General features: G+C 44.8%; 1 protein-coding gene across 2 annotated transcripts in view; it reads right to left on the bottom strand.

Annotated features, from left to right (window-relative positions):
- PHIP (PHIP subunit of CUL4-Ring ligase complex) overlaps positions 1 to 25,618 on the bottom strand; it is a 110,093-nt gene extending 84,475 nt beyond the window's left edge. For both annotated transcript variants that reach the window (XM_083177163.1, XM_083177164.1), the window contains exons 1-4: positions 25,398 to 25,618; positions 25,224 to 25,282; positions 25,065 to 25,094; positions 24,509 to 24,568 (exon numbers count right to left, since the gene is read on the bottom strand). In XM_083177163.1, the coding sequence (XP_083033289.1) occupies positions 24,509 to 24,568; positions 25,065 to 25,094; positions 25,224 to 25,282; positions 25,398 to 25,596 (348 nt within the window). In that variant the 5' untranslated portion in view covers positions 25,597 to 25,618. The remainder of the gene's footprint in view (positions 1 to 24,508; positions 24,569 to 25,064; positions 25,095 to 25,223; positions 25,283 to 25,397) is intronic.
- Between the last annotated feature and the right edge of the window lie 286 nt (positions 25,619 to 25,904).

Below are 25,904 nucleotides of genomic sequence, written 5' to 3'. Positions count from 1 at the left end.
AACTAGCCAGTGGGGTAGACTCAGAGCAATATGAGGAGACCAGTACACCCTAAACCTTAACTCACGGATTTAAATGAGCTGGTAATGCACAAAACACACAGTGATATGTCATACACAGTGTAAATAACACAGCTAAGCAACGCTGCTGCGCTGTTATAACTTGCTGTCTCTGCCGCTGCTGCAAAGGATCAAATCCACCACGCCGCTGAGGAGCTGTAATGGCGACCTCTGGATGCGTGAAGAAGCAGGAAGCAGAGACAGGGCGCGCCCAGCAGAGCCTGGTCCCGCTCTGAGCAAAGCCCCGCCCCCTTTACACGGAGCTGGCGCTTCCAGTATATTTAAACTGGCATAAGAAGTGCTTTTCACATAAAAATGCTTAAAAAACGCCCTGGGCATCCCTGGTGGTCCAGCGGCATCACCCTATGCCCGTGTGATGAGGGGGGGTCACGCGGTCCCTGCGAGAGGGCCGCCACTACTGCCGCCGCCATCTTGCCGCACGGAACGGTTTGGGGTGTTCCCTTGTGGGACCCCCAACCTGTACTCACCACAGACGTCTTCGGACCAGTCAGGGGGTGTGCGGCAGCTGGGGGGGCCTGCTCACTACAGCGCAATGCTGTGCGGTGACAGGCCCCACTCAGGACAGATTATCCTGCAGCAGGGTCAGCTCTGCACTTTAAGAGGTCGGGGACTGACCCTACCCCTGACACCCTCGAAGTAGGACAGCTGCCTGGTCAAAGCAGCGCCCCAAAATAATAAACTAAATAAAATTTGAAGAAAAAGTCTGGAGCATCCAGAAAGCACTGCCTCTCCTGAGGCACATTTTTCTAAACTGACTAGTGGAGGGAGATAGAGGGGAGGAGCCAGTGCATCCACACTGAAAGCTTTAATGTGCCTGTCTCTCCTGCGGAGGATCTCTATCCCCATAGTATAATCCAGTATCCCATTGGACGGTAGAGAAATTTAACTTAAACCCCATACAATAATCAGTCAAAGCTTTTAATTGTCTTTTCTCAACATCACTAAAGACATGACTCACATTGCAAGAAGGAAAGAACAAGGGACTCAATCTTTCCTTCCTCAAAATGAGGTCTCCTGCAGAGAAACAATCACAACTCCACACACTGCAGTAATCTGCCTCAGTGGCAAGACCTAGCAATATCTACATCTCCTATCAAACACCATAATTAAAGTTAAAGTTAACAGAACAAATGAAAACAATGATGTGCAGGCGATTTTCATTTAATATGTATCGGGGTGGGGGGGGGGGGGTGTAACATCTATATTATACAGTTATTAGTATAGTAGTCCTAAAACCCTAATTGAGTATATTAAGTACTTAAAACGTATGCCTTCAGTAGTCTGGTGTTTAAAGATTAATGAAAATAATATAGCACCACAATAACTTGAGAACCAATTCTAATCCAAAATGATTATACAAAACAAGGCAGTAAATTATACCTTTTGCTATTTCTCTGCTCCAGTCAATAAAATGCAAGCAGAGATACATTTTTTTAATGCCAGGAAATTCACACAAGACTGAAATCAAGGTTTAGACATCAATTGGGCAGTCGGATAAATAAGACAATGACTCCTAGCCGGTATCCTATTTCCTGCTCATTGATCACACATCTGCGAGAAAACTATATTATTTAACAAAACCTAGTAGCAGGTGCTTCTCTCTTATTGGTCCTAAGGGGCTTGTTTGTGTAGAAGCAACCTTGACAGGAAAAAAAAAAAAAAAAAAAAATCATCCACAAGCTAACAAGGGAATAGCAACATATTTATGTAGGAGAACTAAACAATACTTGGTTTACAGAAAAACAAGCAAAAAAAAAATAAAAAGCCAGAAATAGGCAACCTGCTATGCTCTTCATACACTATTTTCAAAACTTGCAGTGTATAAACACTGAAACGTTGACCTGTTAAATGGAACGGGCGGCTTCCTTTCTATGCCACAGAGTGCCAGGCCTTCTAGAACTATGTCAATTCATTTTGGAGGGCATAATCACTACTGTATTTGTAAAACTGAGTGTCGTACACACACACAAATAAATAAATAAATACATACATACTAGTGGTGAAGGTGCATATTGCTGCAAATGGCCACAATGCACAGTGATTTACTGAAATGACACTAGTGTGTACATCACCTTGTTGACAACTTGAGGGAGCATTCAGCAGAACACTAAACTGGAGTTGGTGTTGTAACTAATGGGAGACTGGCAAGGCTCAAATCAGAAAGAAAGAAAGTGTATAGGAGACAAATGGAGAGAAATGGTGATCAATGAGAGAAAAAAAAAAATGGAGGAGAGTGGGAGACTAGACAAAGAGAATTGAACATACAAAAAGGTACACATGAAAATGGTTACAGCGATGGGGAGGTGTAGGAAAACAGAGGGGGGGGGGAGAAATGACCAGTACAAGTACAGTAGTTAGTCTATTAGTACTTACAGGGAAACGGGGGGGGGGGGGGGGGGGGGGGGGTTTGGTCGGTCGCACAAGACTTCAATTAGTGGTTTTTCGTGGTGCACCCACAATAGGACACTCTTTTCCTCCTTATGCTCTCAATTTCAGTGTCCAGAGGTAGCAAACCCCTGTCCATATAGTTAACAACCTAAGTACTATTTCAGGGGTCCATCTAATTGACCCCTGAAATAGTACTTAGGTAGTTTAGTACTTAGGTTGTTAACTATATGGACAGGGGTTTGCTACCTCTGGACACTGAAATTGAGAGCATAAGGAGAAAAAGAGGAAAAGAGTGTCCTATTGCGGGTGCACCACGAAAAATGAGTAAAATATAACCTTTATTAGTATTCTCTAAAAGGCTGCATTAATGATTAAAAAACATGCATAACATACAGAGGTGGGATAACACAATTTGAAACAAAGGTGGCAGGCAGGTGTAGCTGAAAACTGTTTATTATGGCGTGTGATGATTGTACAGTGTGTGGCAGAGAATACTAATAAAGGTTATATTTTACTCATTTTTTGTGGTGCACCTGCAATAGGACACTCTTTTCCTCCTTATGCTATTAGTATTTACACACAGATTCTCAAACTTGGTCCTCAGGACACCACACAGTGCATGTTTTGAAGGTCTCACAGAATCAAAAGTGAAATAATTAGCTTCACATATGGATCTTTTAAAATGTGTCAAGGAGTAATTAATGCACCTGTTGGGTGACCTGGAAAACGTGAACTATGCGTGGTCCTGAGGACAGAGTTTGAGAACCCCTGTACTAACATCATTGAGCATAAAATTTCCTACTAGTATATTGCTACGTATAGAAAAAAAATGAAATTGCAATTATAAATTATATAAAGAGGTTGTTAGCATAACTTTGGCCACAGTTCTGGGCTGATCCACCAACATCAAGGTCACCTCATTGAGGAAGTCTCTAACCTTCTAGGGGATCATAACATTGGCCCCATGTATGCTAACAACCCACAATATTATATATATATATATATATATATATATATATATATATATATATATATATATATATATATATATATATATATATATATATATATATATATATATATATATATATATATATATATATATATATTTGCCACAAATAAGACAGCACACTCCTCCTCAACTTCACCTGCCGGGGTGTCTCAATCCAGAAGGTAAACCCAAATGGGTATTCCCACAAATCCAACGTATTTGTAAAAAGACGCACTCACCGGACTTCTCTTCTCATGCTTTGTGGATTTTAATATACATACCACAGCAACAGTTCACATAACAGTGGGTGGATGGTCACCCACTGTTATGTGAACTGTTGCTGTGGTATGTATATTAAAATCCACAAAGCATGAGAAGAGAAGTCCGGTGAGTGCGTCTTTTTACAAATACGTTAGAGATATATATATATATATGTAAGATTTATTTCAATTTTAAACAGTAATATTTAGGTGGTGACCCCCTCCAGAAGCCTACAGATTTATCCAAACCTATAATGACTTTCCCAAGCAAGCACCTTTATTTATTTTATTATGTTTTGGATTGGTGCTAGCTAGGAACAGGACAGGCTCACTTATTCCAATTACCTTGGATATCCGTTTGCCCAACAATCACACCTTTATGTAACGATTCTGGATTTATTATACTTCCATTAGAACTCATTTACAGATAATAAAATCAAGTTTTGCAGACGTCCCAGTCAGGCTATACTTTCCGCAGAAGAAAAAGGTGCATTCATACATTTTCAGAATTCAGCATAAACAGATCTAAATGATTTCATACGATGTACATACTATTGCATCTAATATCTTATAACATTTCATGCAAAACAAAACTCTGAAAATTCTTTATTGAACAATATTTGGTACTTCCCTGGGAATACAACATTAGATATTTTTATACGGCGGTATAAATGATCCCAATACAGCGATACCCCTTTCTGATCGCATCTATAAAATTTCAGACCAATCTGGGAGGAGGTGCAGTGTGAAAGCACAAAACTGGAACCAGATTAACCAACCCAGCCGGGGGACAGCGGCAAGCAGGGAGATGGAATCCTCCCTGCCTGCGCCAGAATGTGTGGGGGGAATGGAGGGCTCCCAGGGACACAGGCAGCACAAGCTGCCCCCCCCCCCCCCCCAGGAGAGCTGGCAGGGGCGCTGTGGAGGGGGCCGCTGCACTGGTCCCGCTTGTAATGAGCGGGACCAGTGTAAAGTGAATATTTAATGAGCGGCTCCCAGCCCACTGCTGGCGAATGTGTAAAAAAAAAAAATAATTAATTATAAGATATATTCATGTGCTTCATGCACATGAATAAAAATAGCAAGACCCTTCACAGAGCAAAAAAAAAAAAAAAAAAAAAACACCTTTAGGTACTTGTGTATTTTGGCGGCGCCCCCGATGTCCGTCGTACGACGAACAGATCGCATCGCATCGCATGCCATGCACCCGATGGCATGCGATGCGACGCGATTTTGACCCCCTATACGACCAAAAATCGTATAAGCACCCTAAAGGGTGCTTTTGAGCACCCAAATGGGTGCTTACAATGTTAAATGCACCCCCACGCCACCCCCCACTATAAACGTGAACCCGAAGCGTGGCGAGCGCAGCGAGCCCGCGAGGGGCGGCGGTACGCGTCCTACGACCTTTTCATACCCCCACTATCCACGTCGGCGTGGAGTTGAGAATAGAATAGTGTGGCGAGCGCAGCGAGCCACCGAGCCCGAAGCGTGGCGAGCGCAGCGAGCCCCGCGAGGGGACGCGGATACCTTCACAGTTATACGCGTCCCCTCGCGGGCTTCACAGGTGTCCGCGTCGCCACGGACACCTGTGAAGCCCGCGAGGGGACGCGTTTACCTGTGAAGGTATCCGGCTGCGCTCGCCACGCTTCGGGCTCGGTGGCTCGCTGCGCTCGCCACACTATTCTATTCTCAACTCCACGCCGACGTGGATAGTGGGGGTATGAAAAGGTCGTAGGACGCGTACCGCCGCCGCTCGCCACGCTTCGGGTTCACGTTTATAGTGGGGGGTGGCGTGGGGGTGCATTTAACATTGTAAGCACCCATTTGGGTGCTTAACATTGTATAAGCACCCATTAGGGTGCTTATACAATGTTTAATCGCATCGCATCGTATGGCATCGTATGCCATGTACAATGGCATACAATTTCAAAATTGTATGCCATCGTGCACTATCGTACGATATCGCGTCGCATCGCATACCATCGTATGTGTTATGGTATGCGATGGGCGCCGCCAAAATACACAAGTACCCACCTTTATTTTAAAAGATCACTTTCCAGTTCACCTTAAAAAGATGTTGAATTTAAAACAGTGAATCATGGCAAAAATCAGGGAGAAAACAGTTCCCCATCCTAGCATTGAATACACTCTCGGCAAATCCCAGTGAAAACCCCATTGAAATACACCAGCTAATTGCAGCAAGCTTGAAACTGAGATCTGTCCGGCTTTCGGCGAACATTGAATAGGGTGAATCAGATTTTTCAGTGAAAATGATTCAACGCAAGGAGTGAAAACGGCCCGATTCCACCAACAATTGTTGAAGTGTGGACATCTTGTCCTCCGGAAGAAAACACCCTCCTCTCCACCTTATCCAATATATCCCCAAGAATTGGAGACGCTGGGTCGGAACTAGAGAGGATTTGGGTATGTTCAGTATCCACCAGTGTTCTGACAACACAAATCTGGTGGTGGCAATCGCTCTCAGTAACCTTGGCACTGACTTCGCCTTTAGGAGCAGGTCGTCCAGGTATGGGATGTTTATCCCCTGGGTCCTGAGAAGGAACGTCATCTCCGCCATAACATTGGTGAAGACGTGTGGAGCGGTAGACAGGCCAAAGGGTAGGGCTTGAAACTGTTCGTCCAGAATAGCAAACCTTAGGTAAGTCTGGTGTGGACCCCACACCGGAATGTGAAGATAGGCATCCTTCACATCAATGGATGCTAGAACTAGTTTTCCTCCAACCCCACAATGACCGCTCTCAAGGACTCCATCCGGAATTTGAAGACCCAAAGATAGGGGTTCAATGACTTTAGATTGAGAATCGGTCTGACCAAGCCATCGGCTTCGGTACTACGAATAGGTTGGAAAAGTATCCCTGGTCCCTCTCCAGAGCCGGGACAGGTATAATTACATGAGACTGAACCAACTTTTGTACAGCCTGTCTGAGAGTCCTGCGATCCTCCGCAGCCGCCGGGAGTCCTGGTCTGAAAAACCTGTGAGGGGGCGGTCTTTCAAACTCCAGCTTTTAACCATGTGAAATAATATTCCTGACCCAAAGGTCGAGGGCGGATGCATCCCACACGTGGCTGATATACTTCAGCCCAGCCCCCACCGCGAGAAAGGCTAGAGGTGGGAGGGGCCAGTCATGCTGAGGGCTTGGGCGCAGCGGTCACGATTGGAAGAGGTCGCTGTTCTCCTGGGCTTATCACGGGCACCTCTGTTGGCATTGGAGCCACCTCTGGCCTTTGGCTTAAATTTGGCGGACCGAAAGGACTGCTGGGTATTCCCTGAAAAAGGACGTCTTACCTGTGTGGAAGCAGATGGAAGGAAGGTAGACTTGCCGGCCATGGCCTTTGTTTGGAAGTGAATTTGATGAATTAATTCAATCTTTCACCCATGAAGGAAAGATTTTTCACGCTGCGCTTGGAGTCCTCATCTGCAACCCACTGCCTTAACCATAGGGTCCTGCAGGCCGATGCAGCCATGGCCGAATTACACGCATTAATGGCGCCTAGCTCCTTCTGCGCCTCACACAGCATCTTTGCCGTATCTTGGATGTGACATCGTTTCTCAGCCACCTGGGCCACGTCCATGTCACCCAGCAACCCTTCCTGTATTTGGTTGGCCCACATAAATACAGCTTTTGCCATCCAGCAAGCATCGGGCGATATGACGTGCCACTGGCGGAATAAAATGACTTAACCGTGCAGTCTACCTTTTTGTCAACCATATCCTTCAAGGTTGAAGTCCCCGGTACAGGGAGTACCAGCATTTTAGATAAGCGGGACACCGAATCGTCCACTACTGGAGGCTCCTCCCACGCTTTCCGACCCGAGGGGGTCGAAGGGGAAAGAGAAGTTAAAATGCTTTGACAATTGAAAACGTTTTTCAGGATTTTTCCAGGCTGCTTTAAATACATCCTTTAAAATCAGCCTGTTCTGGGAACACATTATCCTGCCTCCTATGTGAAACAAAGAAGGGATCCCCCTCTACAGGAATAGCGAGAGGTAAATCTAATACCTCTCTGATGGCTAGGATAAGATTCTCTATGCCTTGAATGGGAAGGCTGCGACCCTTGAGAGTCCTCTGGGTCAGAATCAGGAGCAATGGCAGGCCAGTGCCTGCTTACGGACAACCCTGGCGTGGGTGTGAGAATATCCACCCTAGCAGTAAGGACAGATAAATCCTGCTGCACTTGTTTGGTTTGCAATGTATTTGCTGCAAGCTGTTATGAGACAGACTCCAGCATAGCTTTCATGCTGCTGGCCCAGGAGGGTTGCTGGGTTTCACCTTGTGAAAGACCACTAAGCTTTGGAGAAGCACTACTGGGATGTGGTGACATACATTGCTCACAAGTGACCTGTGATGCAGAGCTTGGAGCAAATTTGGTGCTGCGAATCATGCAGGTTATTTTTCTCACCACGTTGGAGAATGTAATCACCCCACAAACACACTTGAACACTTCGTACAACAACCAAGTCAGTGTAGATAAAAGCAGATATGTGTCAATGCTCTATCACACACACACACACACACACACACAATATATATACATATACACACACACACACTCACACACATATATACATAGCATCCAATATCCCAGTCAGGAGATAATGGCACTCAGAGACGTCCAACAAGTGTAAAAGGCTTTTAGTGGTAGAAACACAGGGTAACGTTTCGGTGAATAAACACCTTCCTCAGACCCTCCTACAGCCTACATATATACACATACATACAGTCTGCACAATGCTTATAGTCGTGGGGGAGGGACTCAGAGGGATATGTGGACACCTTGAAACCTTAGCCCCTTAGATTGAGGGACTGGTAAAATATATGCTAGTGCATATAATACAGGTTGAGTATCCCGTATCCGAGTATCCGTTATCCGAATTATTCCGAAAACCATACATTCCAGAAAGTGAATAAAAAATATTTTTTTTGCTAAAAACTCACTGGGGACATTTGTAACAGCAGTACTGAGGACATACTATGTAACTGGCACTATATATGTGCAAGGCAATGACTGCTTGGCATTTAAATTCAATATCTGAGATAGTACACACATTTTGTTTCATGTTTTGAAACCTTGTTTTTTGAACAAATAAAATATATTTGTGTGTATTTTATGTGGTAATAAAATATATTTGTGTGTATTTTATGTGTTTATACAGCATACATGCAAGATACTTCAAAATACATAATTGAAATATTAAAATATTCCGAAATACGGAATAATCCGTTATCCAAAATTCTCCTGGTCCCGAGCATTTTGGATACGGGATACTCAACCTGTATAATATATATATACCAAGTGGCTGTAATTCCCACAGAAGCGCTATACTTGCTGTCTCTGCTTTTTGATCTCTTCCCCCAAGGCTGCACTGCTGAGGAGTGGTTGCTGCTTGCTGTAATGACACCCACAGCATGAGGAAGAAGCAGGAAGCAGCTTGAGCCTTTCTAATGGTGCCAGGGCTACACTTCTGTTTATACTGGTGCCTGTGTTAAAACAAAATTAAAAGCAGAATTGGAGCATGCCCTGGTGGTCCAGTGGCAGCCCCTGGCATCCAGTGCAAGCGGGGTTGTAAGCGGTCCCTGTGCAGGGACACTGCAGTCGCCATCTTGCCGCACATGAACCGGGGTATCCCACTGAGGTTACCCCGGGTAACACTCACCACTTGACGACTTCAGGCTGAGCTGGGGGTGTGCGCCCTGCAGTGCAATGCCCGTGGTAACAAGCACCCTCTCAGGTCAATGGACCTGCAGCAGGGATCAGTTTGGTACCTTAAGAGGCCAGCAACTGTCACTTCCCCCAGCTTCGCTCGAAGCAGGGAAGCTGTATAGCCCAAACAGCAACCTCAATATAATAAAATAAAGTAAATTGACGAAAAACTCTGAAGCTCCAGGAGTGTGCATCCTCTCCTGAGAGCACATTTTCTAAAACTGGCTAGTGGAGGGGAACTGAAGGGGAGGAGCCAGCACACCCTGGTTGAAGAAATTTTATGTGCCTGTCTCCTGTCGGATGACCTCTATTCCCCAATGTATTAAGACCTCAGTATCCCATCTGAATGATAGTAAAAAAAAGCACTTGGGCACCATAACGTGGGAACGGATGCGATAGAACATCATATTGCAATGTCTTATCGCAGAAGTGTATGGGCACCATAAGACAGTAGAACAATTTAAACACGCATGAGAGACCTAAGGACATCCTTACAAATAATTAAACAAACTGGGTTTAAAGGTAACAATATGGCTTAAAAAAATAGGGGCAGACTAGATGAGCTGAATGGTTCTTATCGGCCGTCAAATTCTATAAATATGTGGGCCATGACTTGGAATTGAATTCACGACCTCAATGTTGAGAGGCCGTAATGCGAACCATTATCTCTGTAACAAAAAAAAAAAAAAAAAAGGAGGAGGCCCACACACCAGGATCCTTGAATCCCCTGTCCTGCCTAACTGGATAGGCTGACAGCAGACCGTAATGAGCAAGGATCCATGGGGAAGGGGGGGGGGGGGGTGTCTTGGAGAAATGGGTTCATGTGTTATGCAGCCCACACACGCACCGATTCCAGCGTGCGTTGTGGGCTTAACTAGCACACACAGCATCGCATCGTATGCCTTGTGCATACGATGTGCATGCGATGCGATGCTAGAAAAAGCTAGTACAAAAAGTATGTGCAGCACATACTTTTTGTACTGTACGATGAGGTGCCGCGGGAGCGCGCACCCCATCGTACAGCATCGCACAGCCGGCATCGGCGCGTGTGTGGGCTGCATTAGGAATATGCCCTATGACTAAGACCCGATCCCGTCCCAGAACCTGGAATTGGGACTTTTTAATATGCTTATTTAAAAATTCATTCTTACAATACACATGCATTAATTGTATAAATTCTGAAGCTTCTAAAATAAGCAATTCAATCATAGGCCTAAAACAGCACAAAGATTATTTACAGCTAAAGAGAGAATAAGAACATGATTATGGCAATTTTAAGTTTAGCTCGGTGTGTAAAATGCATTCTTTAATCTCCTTTACTTCCTGAGTATTAGCAATAACTATGATAAAACCTATTTCATTTGTAATCATGATATTCTCATTAGCCCTAAAGCGGCAAAGTGAGATACTTATTTCTTATACCAGTAAACAGTTGAGTCATAAACCTCAGTGAAGCTACTACACACAAGATAATCTCCCTGAATTCAGGGAACCAAAATTTTTTGGGGTGATGCGAGAATCCATTATTTACGCGTGTCCTTTTAGCACATATTTCTAGTTATGTTTTTTTCAGCACATTTAGCATTTTTGCAAAGCTAAACTAAAGCGATATGCTTGCTGAGCGATTATCGCTCAGCTACAGTACATGTCGCTCAGCGAGCACATTGCCAAGTTTCCTGTTTTCATGCATACTCCTGCGACCAGTGATTACTTCAGGGCCGGTCGCAGAAGCATGTTCCCCCCGCGACCCTTACATACGGGGATTCATTCTGAAATCACCCCGTGTTTATGGGGCTGTACAGGGAGGAACAGTACAGGGAGAGCCCAGTGACAGAACAAGAATTCTATATCACCCTGTTAAAAGTGATGGTAGATATTCTGCAAAAAAAGTAAATAAATGCCCCATATATATCATACTACATGGGGGGGGGGGGTGAAGAGTTGCATATATATAAACTCTGTAGAAAGGGCTAAATGTCACAAGCAATGCAGGTTATTTTAGGTAAAAAACTAATTTCCCAAAATTTGCTGCATTAGACACTATGATATCCAAAAATCTACATTGTGGAGAATGTGTACACAGCAGTAGTAGCTCTTATAATTATTTGCTTACATTTTCTGCTATGATTCATTTAGATACTTTAGAGATGCAAATCTTTATTGATTTGTTGCCGAACACAGCAATCCATAGTTGGCTCACAAAATTTAGCTATTAACATGGGAAAATGCAGATAAGCCAGATTTTTTTATTTTTATTATTGCAGTTCTCAGAGCGTATAGCTCCCCCATCTTTGTAGCAGTTTCCATGTCAATACAGAAACAATTCCCTCACCGCACTTCATTGATTTTTGTATTCTTGCAGCCAGGCCTACATATGCTTCAAATGAGAAACTGCATTTCTTACAGAAATAAAATATAACAGACAATGAAAGGCTTCTATTTAAAAGTCATCTTATGCACACAAACGGGAATATTTTTATTAAATACAGCTTCTATAATGTAGACAGTTTGAGCAGCATTAAATCATCTAATCATTATAAAGCTGGGTTTACACCTATTCAATCCCTGGCTGATAGGTTTAAATGCTCCTGATTACCCGAGGGTATGTATCCAGCCATGACCACCAGTGGAAACGAAGGATGGCAGTGCAGCACATAAAATGCAAACTCCTGGTCATGACCATTGCAGAAGTCTTGTATGCACTCCTGCATCAGAACTGCATGCGCAAACACACACACACACACACCTATTCACCAGAATACAACTGTATTCGGTGTGCACCCAGCTTCACTCGGATGGATAAAGGAAAGACAGTAAAAACACAGCAGAAAAATCCTTTGCACAGATTGTATAATATCTTCAAACTACTCATTTTCACTGATATATTCTACACAAAAGGAGGGACTTAAGAGCACCACACACAAAAAAAAAAAAAACACACACACACACAACCACACATAGCAGGTATTGACTGCAGTACAACATAAAATTCCCATTCATATGAAGGGTCAGGTGGTTTAAATTGGCTAAGCTGAAGAGTACAGCACGGAATGGTTAGAGTAAAGAGGAATGTCATCGAAAGCAGCAAACGAAAACTGAATAGCTTATCAGTTTCATTTAATTTCACACTGTACGATGTGGGATAAATCTAAATTTTGAGCACCCAAAGCAGTACTTAAGATCATGTTAGCTAGTACAAATGGGCATGCAAACGGTTATATGGGGTGGGGGACATGACAACTAAATTCCTCCATCACATTTGGGTGCCCACAAAACGATGGACTTCCCCCTTCATACGATTAACATGCAGATCCCGATAGGTCAAAAACAGAAAATCAGGGAAATATTAGTGTTCCTTCTAGGAACTAAGGAAGGCAGGGCACTGCTTCACAGGGGGCAGCGTGAAGGGGGCGGACTTGGCCGCCCCGAAGGCTTTGCACTGCCGGGGACGTGCCAGGCATCACTATCTACAGTGGCGCCGGGCTTCCCTGGTCTCACCTGCAGGGAGGAAGGCAGGCTGTTTTAGTGAGGCACTGCCAGAGGGGTAGGGCGCATTTTGCCCTTTAAAAAAAATAAAATAAAAAATCGGGCAGGGCGCAGCGCCCCGCTAGCGGGAACAATAAATATAACAGAATTGAAAACCACTGTTCAAGGGTGCAATTGTTCAAGAATGTATAGTTAACGTGTTTGCTGCTTGTGCAGATGTGAATTTTACAATAAAGAACGCAAGTGGAAAGATGAAACAGTTCGCATTTCACTGAAAATCACCACAATTTCCATAGATTACCGAATACTACAGATGGCTTCATCTTTGTAGGGCTGGCATTTTAAACGCCAGCCCCGCCATCACGCCAGGTGCCGTGTGTGCACGAGACGCTCGCGCGCCCCCTGGGAAACGGAGCCTTCCTCCAGTCCCCGCCGCCTCCCCCGCCACCCGAGCGCCCCCCTAACCCTGCCCGTCTCCCTGAAGCGGAGACGGGCAGGGACACGCAGCGTCCCTGCCGAGAGACTGGGTACCAGTTCAGTGAAGCCCCTGCCGCCGGCGCTCGCCAGAGGGGAGGGTCTGGCGAGCCCTGGCCAAGGATGGCAGGGGCTCCATCTGTATTTCACAAATAAAATAAGTTCTAAAGCTCACTATCATTATACATGTAATATAGTTTCTGCACTCACACAACGCTTAATAAAGAGTATACTATATATGATTTCATATTTTTCTCCACACGCAGCCCAAAAAAAAAAGAAACATTTACACCACAGAAATATATTGAGTGATTTTAGGTCACCAAAGCAGGAGTGTGTATTAGAGGAAGGCTTCAAATCTTTCAAGTTGTCCAGGTAACAAGTATGTGTCTGTGAATAGCACACAAATCAAGCCTTTATCTTTAACAAGCAACCAACAAAAATGAATGGTATTGTTTTCTAGGTGACTATTCAGTTTAAGTAATTATTAACAAAACGCCTGTTAGATAACATTCATGGGTCTTCAAACTGTGGCCCTCCAGATGTTGTGGAACTACATGTCCCAGCATGCCCTGACAGTTTTGGCATGCTCTTATAGGAAAAAATGTGGCAAAGCATGTTGGAACATGTAGTTTCACAACATCTGGAGGGCCACAGTTTGAAGACCCATGGATAACATTCAAGAGAAACAGTAGTGGAAAGTACAACTATTGCCTATTTAAGCCCCTTTCAGACATATAGGGCATCCCAGGTTTTTGGCAGGACTGTCTAAATAATTGCGTAACTCCACAGCCCAGCGGTTCATAACAAATAGATACAGAGGGGTAGATTTATTATAGCAGCGCTAAAAGTGCTGCTATAACACTTCCTGCTTCGCCTCAGTAGCGAGGCGAAGCAGGAGGGGAGAGCGAAAAGATCTACTAAGATCTTGGCAGCCGAAGCGCTAACTCCACTCTCCGGCGATGCCTCCTCCAGCTGACAGCGCATCAGTTAACACTGACGCGCTGTCTGTTTCTCCCTGGCCAGCTGGACTGCGTGGGATCTCGCTACTCACACGAGATCCCCAGCACAGCTCAGAGCCAGCAGCAGGGACAGCGCTGTCCCTGCAGTAGGCATAGGGAGGGCATCGCCGCCTGCAGCTGTCAAAGTCGATAGCTGCAGGGGGCGGAATTTTCAGCGATGATGACCGTTCATAAAATCAGGCAGGAGGCAGGCGCGCAATACAAAATACTGTAGCTGCGCTATGCCTCCTGCCCCACAGTGCTCCACGTTAGACACCTGCTCAGCAGGTGTCAGATCAGGGGAAGCGCTAGCCCCCTGATCATCAGATAATAAATCTACCCCAGAATGCTTAGGTTTTGGGGTGAAAATGTGAGCAGATCCTTTAAAAAGTGTTATTAGGAACCGCAGCTCGATTTTTTTGCCCCTGAACCTAATGGTGCATACACAAAGAAAGATTTAGCAAACAATCCAATCTCATTAACGATGTCCTCAGAACTCTTGGACAAGCGATTTGGTGTCAAATAGTGAACGATTGTACAAACGATTGCACATGAACGATCACTTTTTTAATCGTTAAAGCGGGAGCCAGTCAATCAGCTTTACCAAGTCATTCATCATGCATACACATTAAACGATTGGTACACATAGCTAATGATTGGTCTATGATCTTTCTGCATGCAGGAAAGATCGACCAGCAGGTACGCGCATCGTCATCTGCCTTGTTCATACATACAGAACGATTAGTCATTTCAGTCGGACGGGAAGGCCCAGATCTTTCGCCAAATCTATCCGTGTGTATGCACTTTATGGCTATGTATGTCTGTATGCTTTGTACCTGTATGTCCCCGGGCCTGGATTAACACATCAGAAACCGAAAGGGAGGCCAATGTAAGAATTTACATATTGATATGTAATGTATTTTGTTGTGCAGCAAATCAGCCTTTTTAGGTTCTGTTTTTCATAAGAAATAATGCATATATGGTGCCTCAATCTAATAAAGTAATGTATTATGGTTAAAGTTTAGAAACAAGTGAAAAATATATATGCATAATACCCATCTTAGGCAGCACAAAGGCTATAATGGTAAGCATTACTGCCTCACAGCACTGAGGTCATGGGTTCTATTTCCACCATGGCCCTAACTGTGTGGAGTTTGTATATTCTCCCTGTGCTTGCATGGGTTTCCTCCAGTTTCCCCCCCACATTCCAGAAATATACTGGTAAGTTAATTGGCTCCCAACAAACTCAACCCTAGAATGAATGTGTGCGCGTGTACATGTGGTAGGAAATATAGAGTGTAAGCTCCACTGGGGCAGGGAATGTTCAAATATTCTCTGAAAGCTGCAGAATGTGCGCACTATATGAAAAACTGGTAATAATAAATTCTGCATGCACAGTCAACGCAGAGGCATACATCACCCCAGCGACAGAGAAGGAACAGACCAATAGAGGTGAAAACTCTGCAGGGCCAGTCTCGGGATAGTTTATCAGAGCTGGTGTGGGGGTGATGCATAGGATGCAGGATCCATATTACTTGCACTACTACTGGTACCAGTCAGACACTCTACATCAGTGATTTTCAACCTTTTTACCTTGCGGCACACTAAATAGGACTTTAAAATTGCCAAGGCACACCATGAGATCCCCACAGGCCAAAACACATTGGCCACCACAGGAAAAAAACAAACCTATTGGCCCCCACATTAAAAACAATCACACTGATCCCCACAGGTAACAAAAATAAAATACATTGGCCCTTTAAATGAAAAGAAGAGACCAGTCAATAACATTTGAACTGGTGGTGGCTGTAAATGGGTTTGGGCATCTCTAGATCTGGGGGCACTTGAGAACAGCTCAAGGCACACTAGTTGAAAAACACTGCTCTACATCATAAGTAGATGCTTCAGAAAGGTTTGTTTGTATGTAACATTCTATTTCAATATCCAAGGATTTGTGAACACTGCAAGATACATACATATAGATATAGATAGAGAGATAGAGAGATAAACATATTTGGATGTCCTTTAGCTAGTTGAAGTGTGTAAACAGTACAATAAACAGTTTTTAATTATATATTAGATTTAACAAAACAGAAAAACTTTGTACTTGATACAACAGCAGTTAACTGGATTACAATAAGGACATAAATACATTTTTTATTCCATAGCATGTATACAAAAAAATAAAAAAATAAAACTTTTTTTGCATCACCTTTTCATAAAAAAAATATACACAACGCATTGTCTGCAGTGAAGACTATCTGCTAACCTGATTTCAGATAGGAAAACTATTTTTAATACAAGTAACCAACATAGGGGCAGATGTATGAATCTGCCCATAATGTTTATTAATTAACGGGCCCGCGTTATGGCCAGATGTATGATCCCCCCAGGCGATAAGGAGAGTCAGTTATGTTCAGCGTTTATGGCTCTCCTTATCGGCTCCCCTGGCACGCTCCCGCTCTCTCCGGCCAGCTCTAATGGGCATGCACAAGATCTTCAGCGCAGCCCGAGCCAGAAGCAGGGCTAGCGTTGTCCCCACAGCGGGGGATAGGACGCTAGCCCTGAGCTGGCGAAGCGGCCGAGGCGATTTAACACCTGGGTGGCTGTTAATACATCGCCCCAGCCGCTAAACACTGGGGGGGGGGGGGGGGGATTACAGGGGACAGCCCCGCAGGCTGTCACTAGTGTACGTTAGGTGCGCTAGTGATACATTGGGGAAAATGTAATCCCCCCCAAGTTAACTAGCGTTAAGTGCATTTCTGCACTTAACGCTGGTTCATACATCTGTCCAATAATAACTAGTCATTTTAAATAAATATTAAAACAAAAAAAAAAGAACCACTATGAACTGTGTATGCTCACCTAGACCTAGGCTAATCAGTCAATCATTGTATGGTGTGTATGCAGGAGCATTAGTATAAAAGGCTTAAAACCATCCTGCAACAGTCAGATGAGGACGGGTGCAGGACAGCTCCCCGACAATCATTACTCCGACGTCGGAATCCCGATTGCTCCCTCGTGGGGGTCCACGACCCCCACAGAGGGAGAATAAAATAGGTGGCTTCATTGCGCTCCCCCACTGTGATTCCGACGTCTGAGTAATGACTGTTGGAATCCCGACTGTTGGTCAATTATACCACACCCATGAGGACAGGGTCTAGTGTGCCACACACACTATAAGTGTTCCTGACCTCCCTAGTTAGGTCTAAAGAAATTAAACAATCAGCAAGAGATTGCTTGGTACAGGTACACACAGATCCGATAAATCACTCAGAGAGGTACAGACTATTTGATAGGGTGTATCATACTCAGTATTGTTGGAAAGCTTACATTTGGACAGAATGGTTCTAAATGTCAGGTCTATATATAAGCCACCTCCCCTCCCCTCCCCCCCCCCCCCCCCCCCCCAAAAAAAGAAGACTTATGAAAATAAAAAGCTAATTAAAAATCTTGATAGACCGAATACCCCTTTTCCACTGCCACATTTAGCATTTATATTTAGTGTGCACCTGCAAACTCATCCTTCTGCTTGCTGCACTACAGGCCTCAGCAGGTAGCACCTCATGTCCAGGGTGTGCAGTTTAGGGCCCCTCCCCCTATGTACTATATATTGTAGTGTTCCCGCTAGGCTGTTTTAGCGGGGCGCTGCGCCCTGCCCGATTTCTAAAGGGCAAAATGCGCCCTGCCACTCCAGCAGCGCCCCGCTAAAAGAGCCTGCTGTCTGACTAATGTTGTGCCCGGGGAAGCTCCAGGCACCGCAATCTCGGCGGCGCTAGGCTTCCCCGGCAGCTCACGGACTTCGGCGGGGCCAGGTCCGCCCCCTTGTACGACGGAGGAAGCCCGGGCACGCCCGCTTTGGTGACGCGGCGGCCCGGGCACACCTCCTTTGGTGACGCGGCAGCCCGGGCACACCTCCTTTGGTGACATGGCGGCCCGGGCACGCCCCCTTTGGTGACGCGGCGGCCCAGGCACGCCCCCTGTGGTGACGCGGCGGCCCGGGCACGCCCCCTATGGTGACGCGGCGGCCCGGGCACGCCTACAACGATGACGTCGGCAGGCCCGCCCCCATCCCATACAGCGGCGCCCTGCCCCCAAAAATTCCTAGGGGGAACACTATATTGTGTGTTCATACACACTGGAAGGAAATAGAGACTCCTTCCTCCTTAACTAGCACCCCTCCCACCTGTCCCAGATTGTTTTTAAAGAGCGGGGCTCTTTGGGCTGCTGTTGCTGGGCTGCTCCATGGCATCATATCGTACACTTTCCAGCATCCTTCACATTTATTATTACCTCTTACTTAAGTCTTATCACACATAATTTCCCCTATCCCTTTTACCATCACTTTAATTTCACACCAATGTGATGCCATGGGGTGTTTCTGCTGGGCTGGCCTGGGGGATCCCGTGCCCTGGACCTGTCTCAAGAGTAGTGTTAGGGACTTGTCCTATTGAGGTAACCTGGAAGCGGTGGACAAGCCCATAATAATGGCCATCATTATGCTAATAACCTCAAACTCCTCCTCCTTGCATACTACCCAAATACCAGGCTAATCAGTCAATCATTGTATGGTGTGTATGCAGAAGCATTAGTATAAAAGGCTTAAAACCATCCTGCAACAGTCAGATTAGGACAGGGTCTAGTGTGCAACACACACTATAGGTGTTCCTGGCCTACCTAGTGAGGTCTGAAGAAATTACACAATCAGCAAGAGACTGCTAGGTACAGGTACACACAGATCCGATAAATCACTCAGAGGTACAGACTATTTGATAGGGTGTATCAACTTAGTATTGTTGGCAAGCTTACATTTGGACAGAATGGTTCTAAATGTCAGGTCTATATAAGCCCCCCCACGATAACCACGCGGATGTGGTATATGGTCCAGTCATTAGCCCTTCTGGCCGGACTCAGACAGCGGGGCCAGCGCAACAAAGCCCCTTGCTCGCCACGCTGCGGGCACAGTGGCTCGCCACCTTTTCTATTTTCTCCCTCTATGGGGGTCGTGGACCCCCACGAGGGAGAATAGCCGGGGGCCGCCGGGACCCCGAGTGTCGGGGTTTAGACTGTCGGGATCCCGACGTTGGGGTAATGACTCAGGATCCCGACTGTTGGGCAACTGTCCGGCACCCAACCACGCGCCCCCTACCATAACATGAGAAATTTTAATGCACTTTCAGAAATTTGAAACCAACACAACTGTCCATGTAACAGTGAAAGTTTGTGACATTAACAGATGACACTGCACATGTCCCAGGGTACAGCTGCAATATCTGTACACAGATTAAGTTTTTCTAAAGAATGAACATAGAAAGTGGAATATACTGTACAAACAAATTATATAGATCTATCAAAACTGCAATCTGTGACCTAATTATTATGCAGACATTAATATCGCTTTCACAAAATGCAGGGTCGCACCAGGACTTTGAAACTGTTCAGTCCCAGAGCGACCCTGCATTTTGCTCTATTCAGACCCCTTCAGCGACCCAGTAATATTGCTGGGTCGCTGACATCAGGCAGGTGCGGAGGCAGCGCTTGGAGCTGATGCTGCTCTAAGAACTGCCTCCTCCATCAGTGTGAACGGAAACTGGGTTGCTCGATCCGGTTAACCTATTAACACTGCACAGCAACGAACCATCAAGAACTCTGCTTTTACACCGGTTCAAATCCTGGGTTGCTGGACCCGGTAAGCCCTTACAGATCACACCTATGACCGGGTTGAGCCAGCAACAAACCGGCATGAACCCGGGAAGTAGGTGCGATCTGAAAGGAGTGTCCCAACACACTACTATGCTGCATAAGCTATACAGCAGTGTCCAAAAATCAAAGAAACTTTATCTGGCTGCTTAAGTCAAATTTACCAGATTTGATCATGTATGGTCATCATAAAAAGGTAGAAGGTATTATGTACTACAGGTTGCCTAAGACTATATCAGCTAAAAAGGAGGCCAAGTGCAATGGTTTATTAATATAAAAATAATAAATGAAATTACAAACCCCTCTGGCAACAAAAAGCTGCTTTGGGCATCTGTCCAAATATATGTAGGGGACAGAAAGTTATATGTAGGGGACAGAAAGTTGTTAGTAGCCAATCAAACTACAATATAACATCTGCAGGGGACAGATAACAGTTGCCCTTGCCAGTGAATGGATCAAATGTGTCATATGGACGCTTTTTACTTCACATTTAAAGCACAGCTTTTATCCATTTTACATGTAAAACAGGAATGATGTCAAAATTATTCAAGCAGCTTGAACAAGTGTTCTGGGAACTAAATGTTCCCCAATTAATACACATTTCAGAAGATCGCATCACAGTCTTTTAAGCACTCATGATATAAACTTGAGATTCAAGTGTTTCACTTTTCTATGGCTATAAAAAAGGATAAAACAGAAAAAAAAATAGAAAATAAATAAGCAGGGAAGCTTGGAAGTGCTAAGGTTGAGGAAAAACCTAGTAATAAACAACTCTAATGGAACAATTTCTTTAGTACAAAAAGCAGTTCTCCTAGGGATACAAATGAATGCTGCCTAATCACACCAAAACACAGGTTCATTTTATACTTAATATAAACCAGCGACAATTGGCGCTTTCAAAACATCCTTTCTATACTCTGATATGGCTTTCACATTGCAGAAACGGGTATTGACCCTGTATTCTTAAATGGGACTTTAAAATGGGTCTGAACCTTAAGACCTTTCACATTGCAGGTGAAAACCGTTTTAAAAAGCATTTAATACCAAACCTGTTTGACCCCCAAGGGACACGTTTCAAGCCATAGAAATAGAGCCATTCACACTGCCTAAAAAACGGCTTTGAAATGTGTAGGACTCTGCTTTTTAAACGTGTTGAAATACCAGTTAACTTTAACCGGTAAATCAACTCTGGCACCTTCACACTGCAGCCTTAACCGTTTTAAAAAGGAAAAAAAACGGCAATATACCGTTTTAAAAGTGCAGTGTGAAAGGGGTATGACTTGTACCTTCATATGTTTACATTTAAAGTAAGTCAGTGTACAAAGTCCTGATCACTAAGAGAACACACTGTGATGGATTAACACATTACAGTTTTCAAATGAATGGACCAAATGGGATGCAGTCAGTATCCCGGCAGTCGGAATCCCAGCACTTTGTCTCTCTATGGGTGTCACTTTGTGTCCCCCCCCCCCCCCCGTCCGGATTTCGGCGTCGGGATTTCATACCAATACAACTGTTTTTTTGTTTATTTTTTTTCACCTCAAATAGAGGTTCACTTGAAACAGATGTATGCTCAAGAGAGGGATTCCCAATGACTTCACTTCATCACATTGTGGCTAGTGTGAGAAAAAACTGCGGCAGGGTTACAGCAGTTTTTATAACAGGTTTCCTTTAGCTTTCTTTAAAACAGGGTGCAACTGGCAAGAAAATGTATTGAGTTTTACTTTTATTAACCCTTTGAGTGCCAACATGTGAGAGCTGTGCAAAATATCTGCTAAAAATGAAAACATGCAATAAACCGAGTCACTGAGGTCAATAAAGTGTGAAGCGGTGTCAGGTTATTGGGGGGCAGGGGAGGAGGTAGTGTTTGGAACCAACTCTGCATCCTCTATATGGTGTGAACTGGACTCGTTCACATTGCACAGCAACCCAGGATTAAGGGGCTTATTCTGATTCACTCGGAAAGGCACAATCACTCTCTAATGGACAAAACCATGTGCACTGAAGGTGGGGCTGATGTAACATGTGCAGAGAGTTAGATTTGGGTGTTTTATTGTTTCTGTGCAGGGTAAATACTGGCTGCTTTATTTTTACACTGCAATATAGATCTCAGGATGAAGTACACCCCCCACCCAAATCTAACTCTCGCCGCACATGTTACATCAGCCCCACCTTCAGTGCATATGGTTTTGTCCATTAGAGAGTGATTGTGCCTGAGTGAATCAGAATAACCCCCTAAATCTTTTAACCCGGGTCAGATTACAGGGTTTTTGACGTGAAAGGGGTATCACATGGCTGAAACATAATTGTGAAACAGAAGGAAATAATGCCACGTGACTTGGATAAGTTAGTAAGGTAAAGTCATCCAAAAATGTACAATAAATCATAGAATCTAAAATACTTTTAGTGAGGGCTGAAATATTCAATTTGAAGACAGCTGTGAGTCTACCACCATCTAGTGATAACAAATGACCTTAGCATGCAAGGATTTGAACCTTTACCTAAACAAGGAAATTTCATTTTAAATCCTCTTGACAATATTTTATTTTCATTTAACACTTCATGTATCAAAATTGTATTTTGGCACCACAAAATTCCACAGTACTGTAATTAGGGGGTTATCCGGTCAATAGGTCGACATATGGAAAAATGTCAACATGCATTAGATCGACATGGTAAAAATGTCTACAAGTGATAGGGTGACATGGAAACGGTAGTAATGAAAAAAAAGTCAACGTTTCACATTTTCTACTACTTTACTATCCAAGTGGGCATAGAGTGAGATTATACAAGTGTGCCCGAAACACGGTGATCCACGCAACAGGACATGGTATACTTATACGGTGTCCATGTCGACTTATAAAAAATAATATCAACTTTCTTTGTGTCGACTAATTGCTTGTGTCAAACTTTTGACCATGTCGACCAATAGTCTACCTCTTGACTGTCGACCTTATGACCCATGTAAGGTGGGTGGTAGAGAATAATACACTTATAAATTTAAGAAGATAATGCAAAAAGCTACAAATTAAGGAGTACAATCATGAGTACGTAAGCAGTATAATAAATGGATGCAACTAGCAGTACAAAATAATTATAGAAATAAACAAGGAGACATGAGACATACTGTAAGGTGGGGGGGTGGGCTTGAATATATGAACTTAAGCTGCCCATACACGCTGCGACCCCGGCGTGCGTTGTGGGCTTAAATAGCATCCATCACATTGCATTGCATGCAATGCAATGCGATGCGATGAAAAACCAAGTACAAAAATTATGTGCAGAACATACTTTTTGTACTGTGCGATAAGGTGCCGCAGGAGCGCGCACCTCAAAGCACACATCGTACCGCCGGGATCGCAGCATGTATGGGCGGCATTAGATCCTTAATTGTAAAGCATAACATGCTAGCACTAAAGGAAAGCTAAAATAAATACATGTATATAGAGCAAAAAAGGATTTGCCAAAGAACAAATCATTTATTTTTTTAGAAAACCCTTAAACAGAAGAAAAATAAATTTTACATTGTAGTAAAAAGATGTAAAACATTTAAGACATGTGCTATATTAGTGGGATAGTAAACAAACACTGAAGATACAAATGTAACAATTACACATTAGCCTGTGTCAGTTACACAACAAACTGACTCACATGAAAAAGTAATGTACTTAATGCCAAGAACCAAAATATTGATGTACCACAAATGGAAAGAATATAACAAAAAATAAAAAGGTTTTTAAAAGCTGCTTAACCCTTTGACTATGCAACGTAAACTAACACTGCATGACATTCAACATTCACAAAGCCAACCTAAACTAATATTTTCCTAGTCAAAAAACAATACTACACAACCTTGGCATGTCATGGTAAAGTGATGCATATGCATGCAATCTACTCACAGCAGGACTAACCAGGCGTGAATCACACTAAATAGCTGCATTCTTGGTCAGCTGAGGCCTTTCTTAGCTGGAATAAGTAGTGTTTTCCATGCTCGCAGTGATGTGTGAGCTGTGCCTGGGGCAGAGTGTGTGCACAGAGCAGCAGCAGCGTCCTCCCATCTTCCCCCTCCTCCCAGGGCTGCTCGCAGGTCCCTCCCTCCTCCATCTCCTCACTGCTGCTGCACAACATCTATGACGTCTCTCTTATTTCTAGCATATTAAAATGGCATTTACCTGGCTCTATAAAAAGCCAACCACCACTCACCCCGATAGTAGCCGTCACCCAGCCATGCTTGCTGATCCCACCTGCAGCCCTGCATCGCCCCGCAACCCCAGTGCCAGGCTCAGTGCATGCCCCATACTACATCAGTGGCAAGTACAAAAAAAATGCGGGAAATTCAATTTTATTCCACTCTGCGAAATATAAGGTAATAAAAAACTTTCCTAAGCGGTAGGAGAGTCTCACCAAATTCTGGTAAGTCCTGGCGTGCTCCTTGCCCGTCCAGTCCGCCCTGGTCGGCAGCAGCTGCAATAGAGAAAGGCAGAGAGCGAGGGGTCTGTTAGCAGCACGCAGCAGCCTGGTCAGGGCGCATCACAAACTACTTCCATTTCTATTGCTGTTCGGTGAGATTTTTGGCTGCAGCGTCCATGCCCCTGTGCCATGGCGTCCCCGCTGCCCCTCTCTCCTGGGGCTCCTTACTGCAGCCTCACAGCCAGGTGCCCATTGTCCCACAGTAGGCTGCCCGGGGGTGTACTAGTCCGGCCAGCTCACCCCGCAGCCCCCCAATACTCTACTACATGGCTCCCACGCCCCCCTGCTAAGTGCTGCCTGGCTGGGAGGGGGAGGGTGCAGGAGGCTCAGAGCCCTGGCATTCTCCTGTTGTCTTATGAGAAATGGCTCGGCAGGAGCCCTACTTAGGGGTAGGGGACAGCGATGGGGCATCAGGGGGGGCACATGGTACAGTATAAGGGGGGCTCTGAAGTCAACCATTCCCGCATCACCCTTCCGGGTCCCCGCTCACCTCTTTCTTTTCCACCTCTCGGATCAGGACCTGGGGAGACAGAGCAGAGGATCACAACATGCCCCGAACCCCTAAACACAACTGAGCACTGATATTGGGGGGCTAGCAGAGCACTAGGATTACAGGAGGGGGGACCACCCCCTTTGCTTAGGCTTATACCTGAGCTGCCTCCTGGCAGGGTCCATCTTCCAGGAATCTGGCAACGAGGAAATAGAGCTCTGGAAGACACAGAAACAGAGGGTGAGTGACCGTACACACACGCAGCATCCGAGGCTGCACGGAGCCATACATATACATATGGTTTATTGGGGGGGGGGTGGGGGTCGCACATACCGGATTTGAGCTCGGTGCTGTGCTGGCTGCTGGAAGAGGACATGTTGGGGTGGCTGTGTATCCCCCCCTCCTCCTTTGCTTTCACTACTGCCTCCTCCTCCTCCCGCCACCGCCGCCGGAGCGGATCCCCGGGCCCTGCCCCTGGAGCTGTCAGGGTCTGGAGCAGGAAGGAGAAAGAGAAGCCTCCGCTCTCCACCATGCAAAGCCAGGCGGTGGGAGGAAACAACAAGCCTGAGAGAGAACGCTCTCACTGAATCTGGTATCCCTCCGCCCAGCACTAGAGAAGACAAGAAAAAAAGTCCCATACTCTTTTCATAAACACTGCATAACTTCTACATTAACGGAAAGTCCCTGATTTTCAGTTTGGAAAATAATCCTTTCAATTACGACCTCGGGGTTTATGTAGTATACAGTAAAATAAAAATGTGACAATGTTGTTTTTTATTTTTTTAAGTATTTGTCTAGCTAAACATAGTATTTACATATGTCAAACCCTGCAAAATGTAA

This window comes from Crinia signifera, chromosome 3, assembly GCF_055691185.1.
Source record: "Crinia signifera chromosome 3, ASM5569118v1, whole genome shotgun sequence".
Classification (NCBI taxonomy): Eukaryota; Metazoa; Chordata; class Amphibia; order Anura; family Myobatrachidae; genus Crinia; species Crinia signifera.
Note: the sequence above shows the minus strand (reverse complement) of the source record. Positions and strands in the feature narration are given on the sequence as shown.